We start from the raw sequence: 23566 nt of genomic DNA, 5'->3' as shown, positions 1-23566 counted from the left end.
AGACACTAAGCCTTACGTTGTCTGCCAATTTGCAAACCTGTGTGTCTTTGTGTAGGTGATTAGAGTAAAAAAGTGCTTAGGGTGTTCACTAATGCTAGAAAAGTACTATATAAATGCAATCCATTTGTCATCACTAAATCATATTGATTTAGTGTTTGAAGGTAAGGAAGTTGAATTTTCTGGTAGTTTCATTCCAATCTCATGAGTTACCTTTCACTTACTGTAGACTAAACTGAGACAGAAAAAAAAACAAATTTAAAAAGCTGCAACACAGTCCTGATAAGGCAATCCCAAACAAAGTTATGGTTAGCTTGTTTATTTGCACCTGAGCCTCTTCAAAAAGGAAAGTCTTCATATTAGAGAGGTGTAATTCCTCAATGTATCCACTATGGATACAAATATTAAAATTAAAGTAGAGAGCCTGGACTTTCTTTCCATGAAGATTAAATAAATACACAACTTTGATAGAAAAAGCTGTTATAAAATGGCAAAATTTTAAATTAGTTACAACTGCAGAGGAACAATTGTTTGCAATAAAGGTCCATGCGATGGCTGTGATCCCTCCATCCATTGTTTATGCCATCTGTTAAGAATTTATCCAAGCAGTCAACAGGTAAAGGCATACCCCCCTGGACAGGTCACCACAAGACCCTCAAAAGACATTAATTTGATTAAAAGAAAGTATTATAAATCTTGATTATTTTTTTTTATCTTGTTCCTTAAGTATTGGTAATGGGATCATGTCATTCAATTTTCTTTATATCTATGTGACCCCTAGTCTTATGAAAGAACAGTGAAGTCAAAGAAATAACTTAAGTGTAAAAATCATACCTCTAAAGAAGCTGTTGCTTTGAGGGAAACCACAGTATCCATAAGTAGATAAATTTGACAGGTCTGGAGATTCTACAACAGTCTCTAACTGGTTCTCAATGTTCCCCTCCTAATAAGTAACAGATTACAGGAAAATATAATGATTAACCACAAATATTATTAAATTTACCCATAAATTACTGCTGCAAAAAACTCAGATGCGATTTCTGGTTACCTTGTCCATTTGGCTCCAGTTTAGAGTGAACTCAGATGTTTCTTTGGACTCAGTCAGGCTACTCTGATCTCCTGTCTCATCTGCGAAGCCTCTTCTCAGACAGGGGGCAGGTCTGTGGCCCAGAGTGCTTTCTTCCTCCTTCTCTCTATCTTGATGAGACAGGCTGTAGCTCATCTGAGCCTCCTTCAAGTCTGTGAGAGTCACACCCTGCAGGATATCATCACAGCTTTGTGTCTGTCAGCAGTCAAACACAATCGATGAAAGCCAGAGCTTGTGAAGCACAAAGTTTATACCTGTGTTGACCTGCGAGTTTGCCTGGCATGACGGGATTTTGCCTTCCTCTGAGATTCGGCTTCTTCATCCTTGACCGGAGCCAGATACGACCTGAAAAAAACAAGTAGGAAGACATTTACAAGAAAATAGAACTGAAGAAATAAGGCCTGTCTATAGTTTTAGGATATAGTTTAGAAGGCAACAATGAAAGCACACTAAATAAAAAACCAAATCAATTAGGAATATCATTGTATGCAATTGTACTCACAGCATTACCAGTGTTGCAGCCTTACAAAAGAATGAATTCCCCAAAAGAAGAACGATATAAAGGTCCTTCTCAAAAAATTTGCATATTGCGATAAAGTTCATTATTTTCTATAATGTAATGATGAAAATTTAATATTCACATATTTTAGATTCATTGCACACTAACTGAAATATTTCAGGTCTTTTATTGTCTTAATACGGATGATTGTGGCAAACAGCTCATGAAAACCCAAAATTCCTATCTCACAAAATTAGCATATTTCATCCGACCAATAAAAGAAAAGTGTTTTTAATACAAAAAACGTCAACCTTCAAATAATCATGTACAGTTATGCACTCAATACTTGGTCGGGAATCCTTTGGCAGAAATGACTGCTTCAATGCGGCGTGGCATGGAGGCAATCAGCCTGTGGCACTGCTGAGGTCTTATGGAGGCCCAGGATGCTTCGATAGCGGCCTTTAGCTCATCCAGAGTGTTGTGTCTTGAGTCTCTCATTGTTCTCTTCACAATATCCCACAGATTCTCTATGGGGTTCAGGTCAGGAGAGTTGGCAGGCCAATTGAGCACAGTGATACCATGGTCAGTAAACCATTTACCAGTGGTTTTGACACTGTGAGCAGGTGCCAAGTTGTGCTGAAAAATGAAATCTTCATCTCCATAAAGCTTTTCAGCAGATGGAAGCATGAAGTGTTCCAAAATCTCCTGATAGCTAGCTGCATTGACCCTGCCGTTGATAAAACACAGTGGACCAACACCAGCAGCTGACACAGCACCCCAGACCATCACTGACTGTGGGTACTTGACACTGGACTTCTGGCATTTTGGCATTTCCTTCTCCCCAGTCTTCCTCCAGACTCTGGCACCTTGATTTCCGAATGACATGCAGAATTTGCTTTCATCCGAAAAAAGTACTTTGGACCACTGAGCAACAGTCCTCTGCTGCTTCTCTGTAGCCCAGGTCTGGGGAATGCGGCACCTGTAGCCCATTTCCTGCACACGCCTGTGCACGGTGGCTCTGGATGTTTCTACTCCAGACTCAGTCCACTGCTTCCGCAGGTCCCCCAAGGTCTGGAATCGGCCCTTCTCCACAATCTTCCTCAGGGTCCGGTCACCTCTTCTCGTTGTGCAGCGTTTTCTGCCACACTTTTTCCTTCCCACAGACTTCCCACTGAGGTGCCTTGATACAGCACTCTGGGAACAGCCTATTCGTTCAGAAATTTCTTTCTGTGTCTTACCCTCTTGCTTGAGGGTGTCAATAGTGGCCTTCTGGACAGCAGTCAGGTCGGCAGTCTTACCCATGATTGGGGTTTTGAGTGATGAACCAGGCTGGGAGTTTTAAAGGCCTCAGGAATCTTTTGCAGGTGTTTAGAGTTAACTCGTTGATTCAGATGATTAGGTTCATAGCTCATTTAGAGACCCTTTTAATGATATGCTAATTTTGTGAGATAGGAATTTTGGGTTTTCATGAGCTGTATGCCAAAATCATCCATATTAAGACAATAAAAGACCTGAAATATTTCAGTTAGTGTGCAATGAATCTAAAATATATGAATGTTAAATTTTCATCATGACATTATGGAAAATAATGAACTTTATCACAATATGCAAATTCTTTGAGAAGGACCTGTAGTTGAAAGAAAGCCACAAGAAGTTCCATTTGCAGTTTGTCACAAGCTAACCAGAGCACATAGAAAATACATGGAAGAAGGTTTCTCGGTCAGATGAGACCAAAACTGAACTTTCTGGCTAACATATAAAACACTATGTTTGGCAAAAACCCTGAACACTCTCCCCAACAGGAAACTTGGTGGTAATAGCATCATGTGATGGGGTTGCTTTTATTCAGCAGAGACATATATATGTAGGCCAGAGTTGATTGATAGAAGATGGATGGAGCACAAAAACTGGGCAGTTACGAAAGAAAACCTGTTGGAGGCTGCAAAAAACATACAACTGGGGCAAAGGTTTAATTAACAGCAGGACAACAACCTGCAAAGCTTGTACAGACATACCCCAAAAGACAGCTTTAATAGTAACAAAAGTTGCTCTACACAGTTTCGATTCAACGGGCTAAATACAAATGCATGCCTCACCTTGCAGATTTGTATTTGTGAAAGGTTTAGCAAACCGTAAAGATTTTTCACTCCATTTAACAAGAATTCCACTATTTTGTGTTTATTTGCCATTGATGTTTATGGTGAAAAAAATGCAAAAATGACCAAGGAGTAAGAATACTTTTGCATGGTATAGCAACTATTTAAATGCATCCTCATGGTGGAAAGTGAGAAATGCTATCTATTTCTACATTCAGAAACTATTGTGTCACCTTTAATGCTCAGCACCAGTATATCTGGAACTTACAATGATAACAGTAAGATGCTATTCAGAGATGTGAGCACATTATGCACCACTGCCTTCACAGACACAGATAAAGAGCTGAAAAAGCACAAGCCATGACAGTGTTTTTCCCACTGAGCAGCTAGCCCCTCCTCTGCTACACTTTTACTGCTATTGATCTTTCATTTCTAGAGTCACCATAAATCTGGACAGAGATTCCACAAAGCTGTTCTGCAGCACATTCTATTATAAATTAAAGAAAAAAGCTTTGAATAGGAATAGACTAATTGTGCACAGGTTAAGTGGCTGATACCAACATGACAAAGCAAAATAGTCAGGAACAGAGAAGTCCTAGATATCTTTGTTAGAAAGATTCAAAACCATTCCTCAAATTTTAAAATGAATACTGCTCATTGTATGTAAAATTGATTCTCTTAAACTTGATATTTAGAACTAATTAAGTATGTGCAACAATTCTTATTCACAAGAAAAGCAAGCCCAGCAGTACCAGTAAAGAGCATAGTTGCTACATTAAGATAATAAGCTTGATGTCACAAAGCTCTGCTGGATAGTTTATTGGTCATCTTAAAAAGCTGAAAGTGAAATTATTTACATAATAACCCAATAACAAAACAGCATGACTCAGGCTTTCTGAAACATACCTGGGAACAAAAGCTTCCATGGTTCCTTCTGGAAGGTCAGAGAGTAAGGCACAGAGATGTAGCAGCAATGAGAGGGAGAGGCTGAAGAAAATGACTCGCTGTAGCAGGCTACAGAAGAGGGAGAGAGAAGAGGAGAGAGGCTTCCTGTCTGGATGATGCATACACAATCAATTTAGAGTTTCTGTCAAAGAACTGCTGATACAAGCAAGTCTACTTCAAAGTACAAGCAGTAGGACATATCTGTACAAAGAGCCTCCAGGGATTTATTTGAAGAAACAAATTTAAAAAAGTGAGACTGACGACAAAAAGATAAACAATAATATTTGTTTGAAGCTCATTGGACTTTGATAAAAAAAAAAAAAAAACTGGGAGCATATCGTTGTTAAAATAATAAAGCTGCTGAATGTGATTCATTAAATATTAAACGGAGCAGTATTTAACACTTTAGTAATACATTTCTGCTTTTTCTTTTGACTTTTCCCTTTCAGGCAAGGGCGTAACTTTGGGTCTCGCATTGGGGGGGTTAAGTTCTGTGCCTAGTTGTTTATTTATTGAATCATTTACTTTTGTAAAATGAGCCAGGCTAATTCTGCGTTCCTGTTTTAGAAATTCATTCTAATGCTTTTACTGTGATGTACTCAACTTTCCTGTTTCTTTGTATTTACTCTGCAGTTTTTCTGTTCCACATCAGTTCAGCAATTAATAAAAAGGTTACTTTTACTTCATCTTTCTTCTAACACACACCCAAATATTTAACATTTTTAGAGCATCTTCATATTCATGAATGGTGCATTGTGGTGTTTCAAAGCCTCACAATAATTTGACTTGGTTTTAATTTTTTGTTAGTAGTTTAAGTGAAGGATGAAGATTAACAAGTTACAACTGATAAAAAAAACATTTGGCTGAAGCAGAAACTGACACATTTTGTGATATTTAGAAAAAGCTTTCAGCTCAGTGTCAGGGTTTGTGTTTAAGGCATCAGACCAGAATGCAGGGAGATACTCGGGAGCCACACGATAGGTGGTGATATGGTTTATTCGAAGACTTGAAAGTACAGAATTTCTCAGGCCAGAAGTTCAGGTCCAAACAAAGATGTACAGGACATACAACAACGAAGCTGTACAGGAACTAAGCAGGCGGAAACTTAGGAATATGTCAGGTCTCTGGCTGGAGAGAAGAAAAGGAAGAAAGACGCGACGACGGGGAACAAGGAAAACCGGTAAGCTTATATAACGACAGAAGTGAATAGTTAAACAATAAGAAGGAGAGACAGGTAGTCAGGGTGAGTGCTGACAGGTGTGATGACCAGGTATAGGGAACTGAGTGAATAAGTTACTATGGCAATGGGAGCTAGGAAACACAGAGACAGGAGGGGAAACTAAACTAGAGATGACTCTAAGGGAAACAAACACTAAACTAACTGGGAGGAACAGGGAAAAGAAACCTAAACATAAGCTCACATAAAACAGAAACTCTAGAAGGAACTAAATCTAAAGACATGAAAAGAACTAAGTAAACAAACAGAAACACTGAATAACAGAATATAACTGACTGCCAGACAGGAACTGAAACATGAACGACTAACCAGAGAACTATACTATAAAATCTAATCCTGGGCGAAAATAAGTGACACTAAGCATGAGAGAAAAATAACTAATAAGACTAAGAGGCGCAGAACTACTGGGAAACTGAGTACAATAACCTAGCCAGAGAATAAACATAAATACACATAACTACTAACCAGAGAACATATGAGAACAATCTGAATAAACAAACACAAAACCTAAAATGGCAGATCCTGACACTCAGTCCATCCGACTAAAGTTGTTCTTAAACTCAGATAAACTATGTTTACTGTGGCTCAAGTAAATGTGCTTCTTTTCTCATCTATATAAATGACCTTTTTAAATTTTACTCTCTCACTCTTTCTCCCACATCTGAGGCCCCATTGTCATAATTTCTTACATTTCTGAAATGAAAACTGGTATTAATTTGTTTTTCTTAGATTTTAATGGAATGATAAGACCCTAAAAACATATTTATTAATTTTAATTATGCTGTGAGCTATCCCAACATTTCATTAAAATATGTTCCTCCTTTCATGAACCTTTTGACTAAAGATCAGATATTTTTCACATCATGATGTAGATCCAGCTAGAAGCTTACGGAGAAGGTCCCTACTGTTTTCTGTCACGGCCAGGCCATTTGAATCTACCTGTAGCTCAGGTGAAAGTCTCTCATCATGCCCCTGATTATACTCATCATTGAACCTCCACCTCATGTCTTGCTGGGTGAATAAGTGATTAACGCTAGCTTACAATTAGCCTATTCTGAGCCAGCTCTCAGGTTTAACGCTGCTGTCTGAATTGAGCTGTCTCCCCTATTGTAGCCCTGTTTGATGCGTTCGGTGTAACTTTTCGGGTGATTAATGAGGCAGGCCGACGCTCCTGGACCACGCAGCCATTCTGAACTTCTCCAGAACGGACAAATTGCCAGTCCCCCTAAGCCTGTGCACATAGTTGCGCAGTCACTTTTTGCCTTCTTTTCCTTTAGACTCATTTGTCAGGTTGTGTAGAGCAGGCATTGATTATATGGAACACAATAGAAACAAATCTGATTGTTTTTAATAAAAATATGAAGTCTGTCATTTTGGGGCTTAATGCATCTTTTGAACAGACATAAACTCCTAAATGTCTTCTTTCATGAGATTTGGGGCTGTTCTGAAAACATCTGGAACTTCAGCAACAGAGGTCCAGGTGACAAGTCTAACAAAGCACCTGGGAACCAGCGTATTTTGAAGCTAGTCTACATGCACTGCCATTCAGTGTGTCTGCGTGTACAGGCGTGTGTGAGCAGCATAGAGAAAACTAACTTAACAATAGGATATACAGGGGTTGGACAATGAAACTGAAACACCTGGTATTAGACCACAATAATTTATTAGTATGGTGTAGGGCCTCCTTTTGCAGCCAATACAGCGTCAATTCGTCTTGGGAATGATATATACAAGTCCTGCACAGTGGTCAGAGGGATTTTAAGCCATTCTTCTTGCAGGATAGTGGCCAGGTCACTATCCTGCAAGAAGAATGGCTTAAAATCCCTCTGACCACTGTGCAGGACTTGTATATGTCATTCCCAAGACAAATTGACGCTGTATTGGCCGCAAAAGGAGGCCCTACACCATACTAATAAATTATTGTGGTCTAAAACCAGGTATATATATATATATATATATATATATATATATATATATATCAACAAAATGCAGTGAATTAACAAAAGAGTAATCTAAATCAAAACAATATTTAGTGTGACCCCCCTTTGCCTTCAAAACAGCATTAATTCTTCTAGGTACACTTGCACACAAATGTTCTATATTGAGCCGCATTTACCACAAAATACATCTTGCATTCATAAGTACCGTTCACGTCTTGGTAAAAAAGCTGTTAATATGAATGTTTCTGCAGGTGTAGAAGCAAGCAGGATGTTATCTTGTATTCTCTCCATCCTTCTTTCTCTTCTCCATTCTTTTCTCCTTTTCTTCCCTTTTCTTTTTTGCCCCACCTCTCTCTCTTTCGTGCTTCTTATTTTTTCCCTTTTTGTTTCTGTCTCCGTGTCTGTAATAATTGAAAAAATTCCAAAGCAGTTTCTAATAAAGTTTCTTTTATAAATATCAAGCAGAGCTTTAAAGTGTTAGCTGCTAAGCTCCACTTGTAAAAGTAAATCCATTGGGCTTTTTCTTGGCACTCAGACAACAATTCTGAGCGCTAATGTGCCAGACAGGACACGGTTAAAAAAAATAAATAAATAAACTTTTGCACAGTACTGTATATATAAACATTTGATCATTTTATAAACTGGCTGTAATCGCACAAATAGATTGAAAAGTAAGTAGAAGGAAAAAAATGTGGTAGAAAAAGGGGCACAAGTACAAAGATAACCACAATCCTTGAAGGAATTGAAGAAATGCTTCAAGAAAAACCACTGACAGACCTACATAACACATGAGCCACAACTCTTGAATTCTTTGTGTTCAACTACACCTGAAACGAAGACATCAGAATCATTCTACCTGGGGTAAAAAGAAAAAGGACTGCAGTGATGCTCAGTGGTCCAAATATTTTCTCTCAGATGAAATTAATGTTTTCATTTTATTTAGAATTTACGGTCCCAGAGTCTGCAGAAAGACTGGGGACGCACAGAATCCAAGATGCATGAGATCAGCTGTGAGATTACATATGTTGGTCCACTGTGTTTTTTTAAAGTCAGCTCACCTGTATCGAGGTGCTGATTTTATTTTCCAACAGGACTAGGCACCTGCAAAAATGACCAATACCTGGTTTAATGAACCTGTCTAAATTCCCCTGTAGTGAAACTATGGGGTATTCTCAAGAGGAATACAACACCCACCAGGATAATTTCTCTATCAATAACATCAAAATTATTAATAATTAATATTTATGAACATTTCAGCAGTGCCACACACTGTTCACCTTAATGACCATAACAGAAATGCATTTAATACAACCGTGAATTGTAACATACACTAATCATCAGCATTAATATCCAATGTCTTATGTGGCAAAAACAAGAATTTGATGGACATGTATGGAAGATGCCAAGATAGAAGGAACTCCATGAACAAGGATTTTAATATTTTCTGACATTTTATTTTGGTGCACATTGCGTGTGTTTATAAAATAAAGTCAGCAATAGAAGTAATCTATTCAAATGCTGCTAACGTTTTGTGAATATGGCTGACTGCATGATGTGGTTTGCTATACTGAGAGATTGTTTGAAATCATTTATTTAGCGAGTTAGCACAGTATGATAAGCGTAGTTTAGACCTAACAAGGATGGCTTTACAAAAGTCATGAACATTATTTGGACCCTTTTCCAAACAATTCTTAACTCTAGAATGAATTATCAAAAAAAAAACTTTGTTGAATAAGGGTTAATAGGGATTCCAGGTTACAGATTTCTAAAAGAAAACGTTCATGTTCTTCATAGTTAAAAGAGAGGAAACTGGTTGTAAGGTTTGGAGGAATCCCAGAACTTACCAGCTTGGGATAAGAGGCCCCTGAAACCAAAGTCCCAGTATTAATACTCAAGCAAGATTCCTCTCACTTTGGACTGAGAAGCTGATATTAATAAATTCAGCATATCCTCCCAAACAGGGTTTGGAAACTTACTAAAGGTCTCTGACCGTTTCCAACTAATACAATATCCTGATTGCTTTTTTGGGAAGTTAGTGAATAAGGCTGTGAGCAAAACTAATTATGGAATATTAAAAATTTTACAAAGAACATGTCCTACCATCTAAGGAATGCTAGAGTTTGGCCTCTTTCTCTCTCCCAGTCCAGTCCAGAGACACAACGTGCTTTCTGGTCTTCCCAAGAAGATCTTTGTGTTTTTTCTCGTCCTTAGGATTAAGTACATTATTTAGGATTTTAGAATTTCATTTTTTTATATCTATCTCTGGTCTTTTTTTCTATTACACATAAAAGTGCAATTGCATTTCCTTAGTTCTAAATGTACTGTCATATTCAATAAATTTTAAAATTGGATGTAATGAGGCTTGTCAGATTAATAGTACAATTTAAAAAATAAAACCTTTCAGCAGGTATTAAACGTTTCATTAAGCTCACATTTCTTTAATAAAACTTTTTTTATTTTCCTAAATTTAATATTCCAATCTTAAATGTTGTGTTTTCATTTATCTGGCTTAAAAACATTGGTCTGTGTAATATTCCAGCTCTGTGCTTTTAAAAGCGCTGACTGACTGGTTTTTGCTCTTTTGATGGCATTTGGTTCAAAAGAGGTTGCTTTCAATCGGACAAGATGGGATTCAGGTTTACATGAACATACGGTGATCCAGCTGTAATTTAAAAATGACATGGTCTCATAATCCATGGAGAAGGGGATAAAAGGCCAGCAGCCCAGCTCAATACCAAGAATGTGATGGAACAGCACATTGAGTATACAAAAGGAAAAGTAAACATGGTTTATTGTAACAAGGGTACCAACACACACTAACAGTAACCATATTCAAAGAAAAATAAAGGATCTTACAGATTTAGTAAAAATTCACAAAGTAACACATTTTGCCCTTATCACATTGTGTGCAGCAGACAATATCTTTCATGTGAGGATTCACAGTATCAGTTGGCTTTTCCTGATGAGTTCTGAAGATGTCTGATGAGGCTTTTATTCCAGTACATATTCACCAGATGAGATCTCCGTAAGCAATCATAAAGGGCATCACTTCATGTTGCTTCAAATATTACAGAGGAAATAGATTTAATTCATGTCTATGCTCCTTTACCTGACACTATAAAGACAAGACACAGCAGAGGGAAGTGGTTAATCTACTTGACACACTTGTAGCTTCACTCAATGAATGGGTTTCAACTGTTTTTCTGCACTGGCCTTATACAAGATCATTTCCTTACCAAAACGCACCATTTGTTCAAGTGTGCATAATGTTTTGCATTATAACTTTGCTACAGTTTAGCTGTGACCGTATCACTATCTATGTAAAAAAAAACGACTTGTCCCTGAGGTTCTTTACTGTGCCATTTAAAGGCTGCTTGAAACAGTCTTCACTCTGAGAATAAATCATACCATTGTTCAGTGAACTAAAGTGTATATAAAGTTGTAAAATGCTGCGGAGGAGACAAGTCAACCATTTTGTGACCTTGAGTAATTAAATCTTGTTTAAATTATACTTCTGAATCTAAGGAAAGTACTGTATCCTAATGAAACGGTAATACTTCAGTAATTTAATACACTAATTTATTAGGTATATTCATTTTACTGATATATTTCAAGATTTTATTTCAGCTACGTTTGATGATTGAGAACCCAAAATAAATTTCTAAAACAATATATATATATCCTAGTTTTGAGCACTAACAAAACAATTTTTAAGACACAAATGTTATTTTTGGCCTATACAATTATGGTGAAGACTGTTGACTTGGCATTTGTCCTGTCATTAACACCCTCCACTAGGAGGTTAAGCCACCAAAGATTGATGCTAATGAAGCTGCTTGTTCACAGAATGCACTGAATTAATGCAACATATAAATTACAATTTGTTAATATATAAATTCTTATTAATAGAAAGTTGAATGGAAAGAAAACGTGTAGTAGAGTAGGTGCAGAAAACACAGAAAACCCACAGCCTTAAGAATACTGTGAAGCAAAGCCAATTTAAGAGTTTGTTGGGACGCCTAAACACTGACATATCCAGGACATCGGCTACAAGCGACTGTTGCATTCCATCCTTAAACCACTTTTGTACCAGAGACCGTGTCTAATGTGTCTTTCCTTGGGGTGAGGAGAAAAAGGACCGGGTCACCGTGATGTTATTTACCAGCAATTTTTGGAATATTAAACATTTCTAAGAAAATTAATTTGTATTTGTATTAGCTGCAACCCAAAATTTAAAAAATAGCAGAGGTAAATGCTTGATATATATTAATCTGTGCATAAGGAATTGATATAATAGTATAATAATGATGTTCACCTTGTCAATTAAATTACTGAGAGAAAGCTGTATTGGATTTTAATGCACTGAAACAGCTTATGCAATGGCTTCCTATGTCACCTGGTTAAATCTTTCAGTTTGTGCAGAGACATGATGGGAAAAGTGGGACATATGAAGAGTTGAATCTTCTCTTTAAAAATTTTTTTTATGGATTAAGGCTTTACAAGTTGTTATTGAGAGGTAAACGTTAACTATATTGCTCAATTTCAGCTTTCTGAGGTTTTTTAGCTTCACTGAAACTCCAGCCCAGTACATTCTGATTTGGTCTGCCTTTCAAACATCATTTTCCATGAAACAAACAAATAAAAAGCCCAGTATTTCTCATGGTATAGACCGTGTGAAAAACGTTCCCATTCTCCTTGGTGGATTTCTTCAGCATACAATTTAAAGTCACCCATATACCTGTAAGAAAGATCAGATAACATGTGACAAATGACAATTGATACAAGATGGGATGTCTTTTTAAAAATGGTACAGTACAATAAAGTATTCACCCCCCAACTTTTCACATTTTGTAATGTTTCAACAACAAAACTTTATTTTATCAGGATTTTACGTTACAGACCGACACAGAGTAGCACATAATTGTGAAACAGAACAGAAATTATACGAGGCTTTCAATAGTTTTTATAGATACAAATTTGAAGAGTGTGACCCCTTGTTTGCATTCCCTTTACTCTGGTTGTCTCTAAATAATATCTATTGCAAGCAATAGCTTTTATGGGTTTCCTAAATAATAAATATAGTGCACTGTGTGTAATTTAATCTCAGAATAAATACAGCTGCTCTATGAAGGTCTCCGAGGTTTGTTAGACATCAGTAAAAAATTATCATAAAAACAATCAAGGAAAAAATAATTGTTGCAAGAAAGCCATCAGAAGCCCTGTTTGCAGGGGACAGGTCAACCATGTGCAAAGTGCTCTGGTCATATGAGATAAAATAAAAATGAATGTAATCGCCTACATGCAAAAAGGTTTTGGAGGTAAAATCATCACTAAACATCACCCTGAACACACCATCCCCACCGTAAAACCTGGTGGTGGCAGCATCATGCTGTCAGGATGTTTTTCTTCAGCAGGGTCAGGGAAGCTTTTCGGAGCTCATGGGAAGATGGATGGATCCAAATCCAGGGCAACCCACAAAAAACTAGGGCAAGACCTAAGAATTGCTGTTCACAGGAATAAGGCGTTTCCATAAAGGCTTAAGCTCTGAATGTGAACCTGTAAATGGACGCCAACAGAGTTACAGATATAATAAAAATTCATGGCACACTTCTCAGTTTTATTTTGAAACCCTTGTATAAATTTATTTCCACTTCACACTATAGTAGTCCATGTTGGTCTGTCACAAAAAATCCCAATAAACAATTACTTTTGACACCTAACATAACAAAATGTATTGCATTTTTAATTCAGTCCAAAACAATTTGTGGAACAAAAAAAACAACTTACTTGCTTCATTTATTTTATAGAAAAGCAAATTCTTCTGATAACTGATCTTCAACTTCCTCCTGTGGCTCCTCTTCAGCAGGTAGTTCCTGCTGTTCTTCCATCTTATCTTCAATTTTGCCATTTTTATCCTTCTCCGTTTCCTCGTCCTGTGTTTCTGCCTCATGATTCTCCTCAAGGGCTGTTGAATCCTCCTTAACTTTTGCTTCAAAATGTTTCTTGATTTCTGACCCAGCAACCAACTTTTCATTCTTTGTGTCATTTTCCTCCTCTTCAGTAGGGATTTCTTGGGTCTCTCTGTCCTCCTGCTCCACAGGAGATGCATCTAGTTTATCTGCTGCTGCATATTCTTCTTGTTGGAAAGATGCTTCTGATTCTTCATTTGAGGACAGTTCCCATTCCTCTTCAGTTGCTACAAGTGCCTCTTCTCCAGTTTCTTCTGCATCAATCTCTCCAGGTGCCGCTGCAGATACCTCTTCCCTTTTCTGAATTGTGGGAGCTTCCTCTTCCTCAGCCCCAGTAGCTGCCTGTTCTTCAGCCACAGGTGCATCAGCCTCCTCTTGCTCCTCAGGTCCTGCAGGTTCAATCACTTGCTCCTCAGGTCCTGCAGCCTCCTCCACTTCCTCCTCAGGTCCTGCAGCCTCCTCCACTTGCTCCTCAGGTCCTGCAGCCTCCTCCACTTGCTCCTCAGGTCCTGCAGCCTCCTCCACTTGCTCCTCAAGTTCTGTAGCTTCATTTTCTTCTTCCTCACTTATGGTAGTGTCGTCTACTTGCTCCTCGGTTGCTACAGCTGCCTGCTCCTCCTCAGTTTCTGCAGATGCCTCTTCCTCCTCAGCAGCTGCAGCCACCTCTTCTTCTTCATAATCAGTTGCCTCTTTATCATCAACCACCTCTTCTTCCTCAGCAGCATCTGCTTCCATGTTCTCAGGATGCTCAGCAGGAGTCCACATTTGTTCTTTCACCTGACATGGAAAACCAGTGTTACATCAGATGAAGAGTCTGCACAGCATATATTGTGATTGTACCTACACATTCAGCTGTTTCAGTCAATGAAATGTGATTGTAGTGGCCCGGAAAGGAGGAGGTTTGTATATTATCTGAGTGTAGTTTGGATGTGAAGCCATGCCGAGCAATTACTTTGCTCAAATTAATGACATGAAAATCTCATTAACGTCTCCCTACAGGCTCAGCTTGTTCAGAAATAGCAAAGAGACCATGCAAGATGTCTCTGTGCGAGTCAAATGTGTTCTGGTTTGATACTCAAGGTTAATCTGTTAAAAGCCATCCTTTTCTAGAACTGTTAAATTTACTAAATTTGTGAATTATGTATGTTTATGTGAGCAATATCTCATTTATCTCCTATTTAAGATTACAGTGTGTTTACTTGTATAGACAAAAGTATTCCTAAAAAAGTATTTATCACCATTAAAGACATGTTTTTATTTTTTTAACATATGGTAAACGGCCTGCACTTGTATAGCGCTTTATCATTCACCCCGATGGTGGTTGGCTACACTGGAGCCACAGCTGCCCTGGGGCTGACTGACAGAAGTGGGGCTGCTCGGGACTGCAATACAATCGGCACCTTTGGGCCACTGACCACATGTGACCACTATCACCAGGCAAGGCGGGTGAAGTGTCTTAGTGTCTTGCTCAAGGACACAATGACTGAGACAGATGGAGCATGGGTTCGAACCAGCAACCCACTGGTCACAGGACAAACCCTTTACCACCTGAGCCACCATCTGAAGTGTGGTGTGCATTTGTATTCAGCCCTCCTGAGTCAATAGTTTGCAGAACCAACTTTCACTGCAATTACAACTTAAGTCTTCCACAGTTTTTACTATTTTGTTCTTAACTTCTTTTTTCCCCTAAAACCCCAGTAGTCTATTTACTGACATCCATTCATTTTCCAAATGAATCAAGATAATCCACACATCTGACTTCTTCTGGACCTTTCAAGCTAAAAGCACTGAGGTAACTGGAGCAGGGCACATAGAGCCAAAATTCCTTTGGTTCTGCGCCAGTACCCCTATGTCAGTTGTCCCTTCCTTCACAGGAAACTTACTTCACAGCTTTGATGTGTCATAACATGGCTTCTTGTAAACGGCAGAGGTAACTCTTTATGGTTTTCATTTGTCAATTTCCCCACTTTTACATAAAGACCAGATTTTCTGGGAGCATGAAAAATAGTTGTAGCAGATTATCCCACCTGAGCCCTAGATACTGTATCTGCAGCTCCTTCAGAACCCTTTGGGTGCTTCTCTGATTAATACTCACCTTGCTTGCTTGCTTGGAAGGTGCTATATAAATATATAGTTTGACTGATTAATTGATGGTCTGAACATTTTTCCATAAAAAGTTTACTTGTCTGTTGGGTATCTTTGTATTCATGACAGTGTTTATTCACTGTTTTCTAACAAACTTCTGTAGAATTACTTATACTTTGTATTTCTATAAAGACAGACTCTGCCAATTAGGTCACCAGTAAACAAATTGGTCGTACCTTATTTCACTTAGATTTATCAGAGTAAAGGGCTGAATATGAACACATGCCACATCTTTCAGGATTTTATTTGTAATAACTTTTGAAAACCCTGTATATTTTTGGCCATTATGCACCATTTTGTGTTGGTCTATAACAACAAATAATAATAGCACATAGAAGTTTGCGATTGTGATACAACAAATAGTGAAAAGGTTCAATGGTATGAATACATTAACAGGACACTGTATTAATGTTAATGATTGATGACAAATGAGAATAAAAATGGGGAACCATGTAGGATCACAAAGGTATACGTGCCTACTGTTACTTAGGTATTCTGTTTCTGTGTGTTCTTCAGCTAAGACCTTCGAGTATAGTACAGGTTATGCATAAATGTGTTTTCTTATTAAATGTGCTGAACTTACCTGCTCCTCTGCACTGGGCTTCAGGAACAGCTGGGACTCCTTGTTTTCAAGCAAGTTCCTAAAAGATACAAGATTCCAATTAAAATACTTTTTAACATGAACGCCTTTGGTTTGCTGGGTTTATTCATATTTACTATAACCCGAGCAATAATCATTTCAGGGGACGTTTCAATGTTGGTCACAAAAGATATTGCTTTTTATACTGGTTTCTATAAAAAGTCAGAACCATAAAATGATCCAAATGATACAAAAAGTGCCCATTTAAGAAACAAAGTAAACCAGACAGTGTGATACCAAAGTAGGCTTTGACAAAGGCCAAATAAAGTTCTGTGTGCGAGGAAAAGAGGGTTTTTCTCAGCTTTTCTAAAAGAAGGATTTTTTTTTTTTCAAAATTTACCTGAGATTAGCCATTTCCAGTAAGCTATTCTCCAACTGAGCCTGGTACGTGTCGAGTTGATTCTTCAGTCTTAACACCTCACTTGTCTGTCCATCCAGGCTTGAACTCATTGTGGCAATCTGGTCAGTATTTTTTTGTATCTTTGATTCAGCTTCTTCACGGTTCAAAGACAAGTCCTCAACCTTCTGGGATAGTTCACCACTCAGAACAGCCAAGCCCTCCACCTGCATCCTGATAACCTCAAACTCCGTACTCTTCTCCATCAGCATGCTCTGCAACTGGCTCAGTTGCTCCAGAGACACAGCAGCTTGCTGCACCTTTTCCAGTTGGCTTTTCATCTCAGTATGGATAGACAATACCTGAGCTGGGAGGTCAGACGTCTTGAGCTGCTCGGCTGTAGCCAAGGCCATGCCCACCTGTTTCTGAGCCAGTGCATAAGATTCCTCCAGGGAAGCCAGTCGAGTCTCCACGTTCTCTGAAACATGCTGCTGCAATGAAAGGCAGAAAAGGTGGTAGATGTGAGCTGAGTGGTAATTTTTCTCATCAAACTGGTCCAAAGTGGTACTTGCAAAGACCACTGACAAATGTCTCCAAAGTCATGAAGATTAAAGAATTTAGGATAATCTTCAAGAACTTAAACATTAGAAGGCTTTCGTTAGGTTTGAAGAGGGTCTAAGAGAGATGCATCATTTAGAGATTTTGTGTGTGATTTCCAATCGCCAAATATGTAAAGCCAATTCAGATTTCTCCTCATGAACTCAAAATAATGACAACTTACTAGGTTTCTACTTTTTGCATTAATCAAAAATGTAACTGTCCTAACAATATCAAGATCATGTTTATTGTCATACATGTTAAATTGTTAAGTCATGTATTAATTTATTGTAACTATAAAGGAACTTTGAGCTGCCTTTCTGTTGTGATTAATCATTATATATTTATTAGGACTAGAGGTGATCTCACAGTGTGTGTCGGTGAGACAGCTCCACAGTTAAACTTTATTTCACAAAACAAATTAAAACAAAATGATCAGAGTTGAGATTTTAAACTGTCCTTCGCATCCTATACCGACATTGAGCATGATCTGTACAATTAACATTACTAAATGTAAACAGCATTCCCTGCATGTAGTCCTCATTAAGCTAGTAGATGCTTACTTCTACTATGAGATTTCTAAAGGATTCCCAAAACTTCCTGATTCACCATGTTCTATGAAAAATTTTACTTTTCAAAAGGATTAAACAGAGCAACATTGCTGTAATATATTTAGCTCCCTGCTGTTATTATGATAAACATATAAGCTGTTCTTAAATAGAATTTGCTAGTCACAAAACTGAAATCTAAACTCATGTTAGTTAGAATAAACCCTGGTTAATCAGGGCCATGGTAAAATTAACTGTGCCTTTCTAAAATCATAGATGAGCAAATATCCCTAAATAATCCTCAAAGCGTGCTTGTTCCCAAGTTACAAAACATCTCACTGTTCTTGCAGAAAATACTTGCTGAAGAGACTGAGCCTCACATGTGCAAGGTTTCCACAGAGCTGTCTTCCTGGAATACTTTGGACTTTTCAAGTACGAGGAAATATAGATTAAAGCAGCCATGACACAACAGAATTGGCTGATTCATGCAAATGGATCTTTATACATATATATTCTGACATTGAGTATTATTGCAGCAATACAAACTTTTGTATTTTCCAACTTTCTGATCAACTGTTTTTCAAACAGCCTGCACACAGCTTCTCAAATAGTGTTTGGTAACCAAAACCCCTGCCTAAATACAGTCTTGACACATTACGGTCTTGTTTATAAAGTTTGCACAGCATTTTCTGCTCAGCTCTGAGTTATGTTTAGTAATATAAAAAAGTATACAAATAATGTACAAATATTTCTATTGGCAATCTTGATAATTTAATGATTTGATAAAGAACCTAGCTTAAGTGCAGTGTTCTTGTTGGCATGGAACAAACAACAGCTGTTGGGATGTTGAAAATAGCAGCGTTTTGTGCTCAGTGAAACTTATGGCATTTTGAAACCTGATAGAGTCCTGCACATTTTAGCTTTCTTCGCATGCAGCTGGTAGCTTGTACGTGGCCTAATGTTTTTTTCTATTCTCAGAAACATTTTAAACTGCAATTCATTCATTAAATGGGTCATCCTTATAGGCAAGTCTGATCTGGTTAACAAGCAGGCTCCAGTAAGGAATTTAACTATATTAAGTTTTTACCTTGGTATTTGACAGCCTTAACTCCTCGTGAGAAGACTGCAGCTTGGTTACTTTCACCTGAATGCCCATGACGTTGTCTGTTAGTTCGGTTAAAGTTAGGTGGTGCTGGAAAAAGAACCATCCACCGGAGATAAAGCCAATCACAAAAATCAAAACTAAAACCAGCAGAGGAGTGTGGCTGTATCCACCTGGGCGAATGTCTGTTTCCAATATCTCATTTTTAAAAAAGTTATCCTCCTGTTTGTGGTTGCTTTTCCCTTTTCGGTGCTTGGCTGTCATTGTTCCACCTTATGTCAAGGACACAATGTTCTAGTCAGGCACAGTGGTGATATATCCAAAAACCCTGCAGGTCACACAGCGGGAGCCGCGGCGAGAGCGCTGATTTAGTTTAGACGCTGTGAAAACAGACCCCGGGCTTAATCTCCACGGCGAAACCAACGAGGTCTGCAAAGGACTGAAGAGAGAGGAGGTGTGACAGAATGGTGTGATTTTGACAGTTCTGGGTGAGGAGGTGGGCGTGAGGCCGGGCTGGCACGGGGAGTGGCTGGCTGACCGACAGCAGTTGTGGCAGGCGAGTTGCACTCCGGTGCGTCTGTGCGCTATTTATAGAGATAGATAGATAGATAGATAGATAGATAGATAGATAGATAGATAGATAGATAGATAGATATCTGAATATCTGATAGATAGATAGATTTTAAGTCATTTTAACTAAAATGTCCTTGTAATTGGTAACTTCAGTAATAGTTGTAGTTTGAATCGTTTTGTGTTGACAAAACAAAACAGTTTCGGGCATCAAATTTATGTAAATTTTGTCGACTAAAATGTCATGGAAATCTTTAAGAAATATTGTTTCTGGGAGAATTTTTTGAATTACTTTAGATAACTTTTCCAGAACCTATTAGATACTTTCATGAAACTTAAGTTCCTAAAAAGTTCCATGATAGTAGGCAAAGTTCCATGAAAGTACCTGGTAAGTCCTATCGAAGTTTGATGAACGTTTCATAAAACTAGCCAGGCAAGTACAACAAAAATTCCATGAAAGCATCTAGGAAGTCCAATGAAAGTTCAATGAAAATACCTGGTAAACCTCTTTAAATTACCAAAAACATAAAGTTCCTAGACGAAGGTAATTGGTGAGCAACATCTAAGTTGCTGGAAAACAATCTCTAAGTTTAAGAATGTATTGGTGTTTTATGTAATAATAATAATTTAGACTTTATTGATCTTGCAATTGAGAAATTATTATCTGCATTTAACCCATTCCTTAGGGAGCAGTGGGATGCCATTGTGCAGCACCCAGGGAGCATTCAGGGGCTAAGGGTGTTGCTCAAGGACACAGAGTGGCAGGCTGTGGTATTTGAAACAGAGTACTTGTGGCCTCTCCAGGAACAAATGCCCTGTTCTCTAACCACTAGGCTACCACTCCCTTAGTGTAGTGTTACTTGATATTTTTACATTCACTCATCCAATCCAGGCTGCACGGTGGCGCAGTTGGTAGCACTGTTGCCTTGCAGCAAGAAGGTCCTGGGTTCAATTCCTGGCCTGGGGTCTTTCTGAATAGAGTTTGCATGTTCTCACCGGGTACTCCAGCTTCCTCCCATAGTCCAAAGACATGCCTGTTAGGTTAATTGGTCACTCTAAATTGACCTTAGGTGTATGAGTGTGTGCATGGTTGTTTGTGTGTTGCCCTGGCAATCTGTCCAGGGTGTACCCTGCCTCTCGCCCATAGACTGCTGGAGATAGGCACCAGCTCCCCCGTGACCCACTATGGAATAAGTGGTAGAAAATGACTGACTGACTGACTCATCCAATCCAGTCATTGTCTCTATCCACTTATACATGGAGTTTTTAAAGGTCCAAAGGTCATGTATCAAACCCTGACGGCTGTGTCTAGGACTAATAGCCACCATATATGGGGCGCATGCTCTACCTCTACACCACATGCCACTCCAAACAACAAATGGGTTTTAACCTTAATTTAAATGAACTCTGGGTTTCAGTAATGTTGCAGTTTTCTGGAAGCTTGTTCCACATTAGTGGACCATAAGAACTGAATGCTAACCTGATTCTGGGTTTGCAAGGTAGACTTAAACCAGAGGACCTGAGTAGTCTATAAGGTTGATACAATGTCAGGAAATCTTTAATGCATTTTGGTGCTAAGCCATTCAGTGATTAATTAATTAACATAAGTATTTTATTGTCTGTTCTCTGAGATACAGGATGCCATTTTAAGGACTTCAGAATTGGGGTGATGTACTTTTAGCCAGACCCGTGAAGACACTTTTGCAGTAATCAATTTGACTAAAGATAAATGCACGGATGAGGTTTTCCAAGATCCTGCAGGGACATTAGTCCTTTAGTCCTGGAAATGTTCTTCAGGTGATAGAAGGCTCACTTAGTAAACTGTCTTTGTGTGTCTCTGAAGATTTCAGGTCTGAGTCCATCACTACATCCAGATTTTGAGTCTGATCAGTGATTTCTAGCTGTAAGAACTGAAGCTGTGTACTGACTAGAACCCTGGCTAGAAGACATCAAAGCAGCTGATCATTGTTAAAACAGCTTTTTTCAATAACCTTACAGATGAATGGGAGATTTGAGATGGGCCTGTAGTTTTGCAATAGCAAGTTGCTGATTTTAAGGGCCGAAGGAAAGCACCTGACAAAAGGAATGAGCTTATTATTTGAAATAAATCAGACGCTATGACAGGCAAAACTTTCTAAAGGAAAGCTGTTGGTAAAATTTTGAGACAGCAGGAGAAGGAGCTTAGTTGATGAATAATTTCTTCAAAGCTTTTTGTAGTTGATATGGTAGAATTGTGTTATTTTGTCCAAATTTGTTTTGATTGGACACACCACTGGTACTGGAGTTGATATTGATGTATGGACTATTCGTTTAATTTTCTGAATTTTTTCAATAAAGAAGTTAGCAAATTCATTGCAGGTCCTGGTAGAGTGGAGTTCAGATGCTACAGATGTGGGAGGGTTTGTTAAAACCATGGAAAAGAAGGCATGAGCATTATTGATGTTTTTGTTGATGATTTCAGAAAAGACAGATTCTTTAGCATTTTTTCAGTTATATTTTTTCAGTTATGTCTGTGAAGTCTTTCTTTATAGATGGTATCATAGACCTGGAGTCCAGTCTATCGCCACCTCCATTTAGCTTTTCGATACCCCCCTTTTTTTGAATTCTTATCGATGGAGCCTTTCTCCGCTGTGATTTCTTATTACCAGTGACAACCTTCACCTTAATGGGAGCAATGGAATCATTGATGTCTAAAAATTTAGAGTGGAAGTTATGTACGAGTTCATTTATTTAGTTACAGGACAACATGGAAGTGGAAGAGTAAACTTGGTTAAAGGTTTCAGTTGAACTGTTTTTTAAAAAGCATTTTCTGATAATATTTCTTTGGCTAATTGAGTCAATGGAAATTATGCTTTTAAAGATAGCAGAAAAATTTTCATATAGGGCGACATCAGTTACAAAGACCTTAGAAATGTTTAGACCCTCAGCGATGATCAAGTTCAAAATACGTCCCCATTCATGTGCTGGCTGATTAATATGTTGAGTCAAATCAAAATGTTTTAGTGTATCACATAGATCTTTTGCCCCTCTGTCATGGGGGTGGTCAACATGGATGTTGAAGTCTCCCACAAGGATTAAACAGTAATAATCAACACATATCACAGATAGGTCATTGAAATCCCTGAAAAAGTTTGCATTGGGTTTGGGGGGGCTTTAAAACATTCATAAACATGCCTCGTACAGGGACCTTTACCTGGACAACCATTATTTTAAAATTCAAAAAAGTCAAATTTGCCCAAGAACATCTTTTGTGAATCATACAACAAAGGAGAGGTATGTTCAGGCTTTCTGAAGGTCTTTCAAACTTTTCCGTTGCACTTTTTCCCCCTGGCCCTATATCTGTTTTCAGTTGAATGTTTTTTCATGTTTTCTTTGTTTGTATTAAATATACTTTTCATCAAGCCCACATTTCTGAACTAAAATGTTTTTAATTGGTCTGATGTAATATTCTAATCCTAAATGTGATTTTTTTCATCAGCTTTAAAGAAATTCATAGTGAATTACGAGTAATGAAGGCATGAAAACAGTCTGTGTAATACATCTAAAGATTGTGTTACGCAAAGTAAACGTAGTTACTGAAACAAAAAAACCTTTTCAATAATATTCAAATTTATTGAATATGACTGTATGTGATGTATCAGTCAGAAGGGCACTTAAATATTAATGTATGCTGGTTACCTTTATCAGCTAATTTAACATGATCTGAACACATTTTCCAGTACAAATGGATTGTTGCCTTAACACAATTAAGTGATATTAGTTCAATGTTAAACTGAAACAAATCTCTTTAGGATGCACAAAAATCAAGGAAACACCTCTAACAACTTTAATATTAAAGGTACAAATCTTCTTTAAAG

General features: G+C 38.0%; 2 protein-coding genes across 3 annotated transcripts; both read right to left on the bottom strand.

The window, feature by feature from the left end:
• Positions 1–1024: 1024 nt before the first annotated feature.
• Positions 1025–4644, bottom strand: LOC124869026 (protein phosphatase 1 regulatory subunit 12B-like). The gene is made up of 3 exons (XM_047366733.1): positions 4586–4644; positions 1339–1429; positions 1025–1252 (listed from the first exon to the last, which is right to left on the bottom strand). Exons 1-3 carry the CDS (start codon positions 4603–4605, stop codon positions 1025–1027), a joined length of 339 nt encoding a protein of 112 aa, XP_047222689.1. The 5' UTR covers positions 4606–4644.
• Positions 4645–10574: 5930 nt separating this feature from the next.
• Positions 10575–19626, bottom strand: zgc:66479 (uncharacterized protein LOC327541 homolog). 2 transcript variants are annotated; one of them, XM_047379172.1, is made up of 5 exons: positions 19125–19626; positions 16896–17380; positions 16499–16556; positions 13589–14547; positions 10575–12539 (listed from the first exon to the last, which is right to left on the bottom strand). In XM_047379172.1, exons 1-4 carry the CDS (start codon positions 19401–19403, stop codon positions 13603–13605), a joined length of 1767 nt encoding a protein of 588 aa, XP_047235128.1. In that variant the 5' UTR covers positions 19404–19626; the 3' UTR covers positions 10575–12539; positions 13589–13602. The 2 variants fall into 2 exon arrangements, with proteins under 2 accessions (XP_047235128.1, XP_047235118.1); XM_047379162.1 differs by having other exon boundaries at positions 16896–17383; positions 19125–19623.
• Between the last annotated feature and the right edge of the window lie 3940 nt (positions 19627–23566).

The sequence above is a fragment of the Girardinichthys multiradiatus genome, chromosome 1, assembly GCF_021462225.1.
Source record: "Girardinichthys multiradiatus isolate DD_20200921_A chromosome 1, DD_fGirMul_XY1, whole genome shotgun sequence".
In the NCBI taxonomy this organism is placed as follows: Eukaryota; Metazoa; Chordata; class Actinopteri; order Cyprinodontiformes; family Goodeidae; genus Girardinichthys; species Girardinichthys multiradiatus.
Note: the sequence above shows the minus strand (reverse complement) of the source record. Positions and strands in the feature narration are given on the sequence as shown.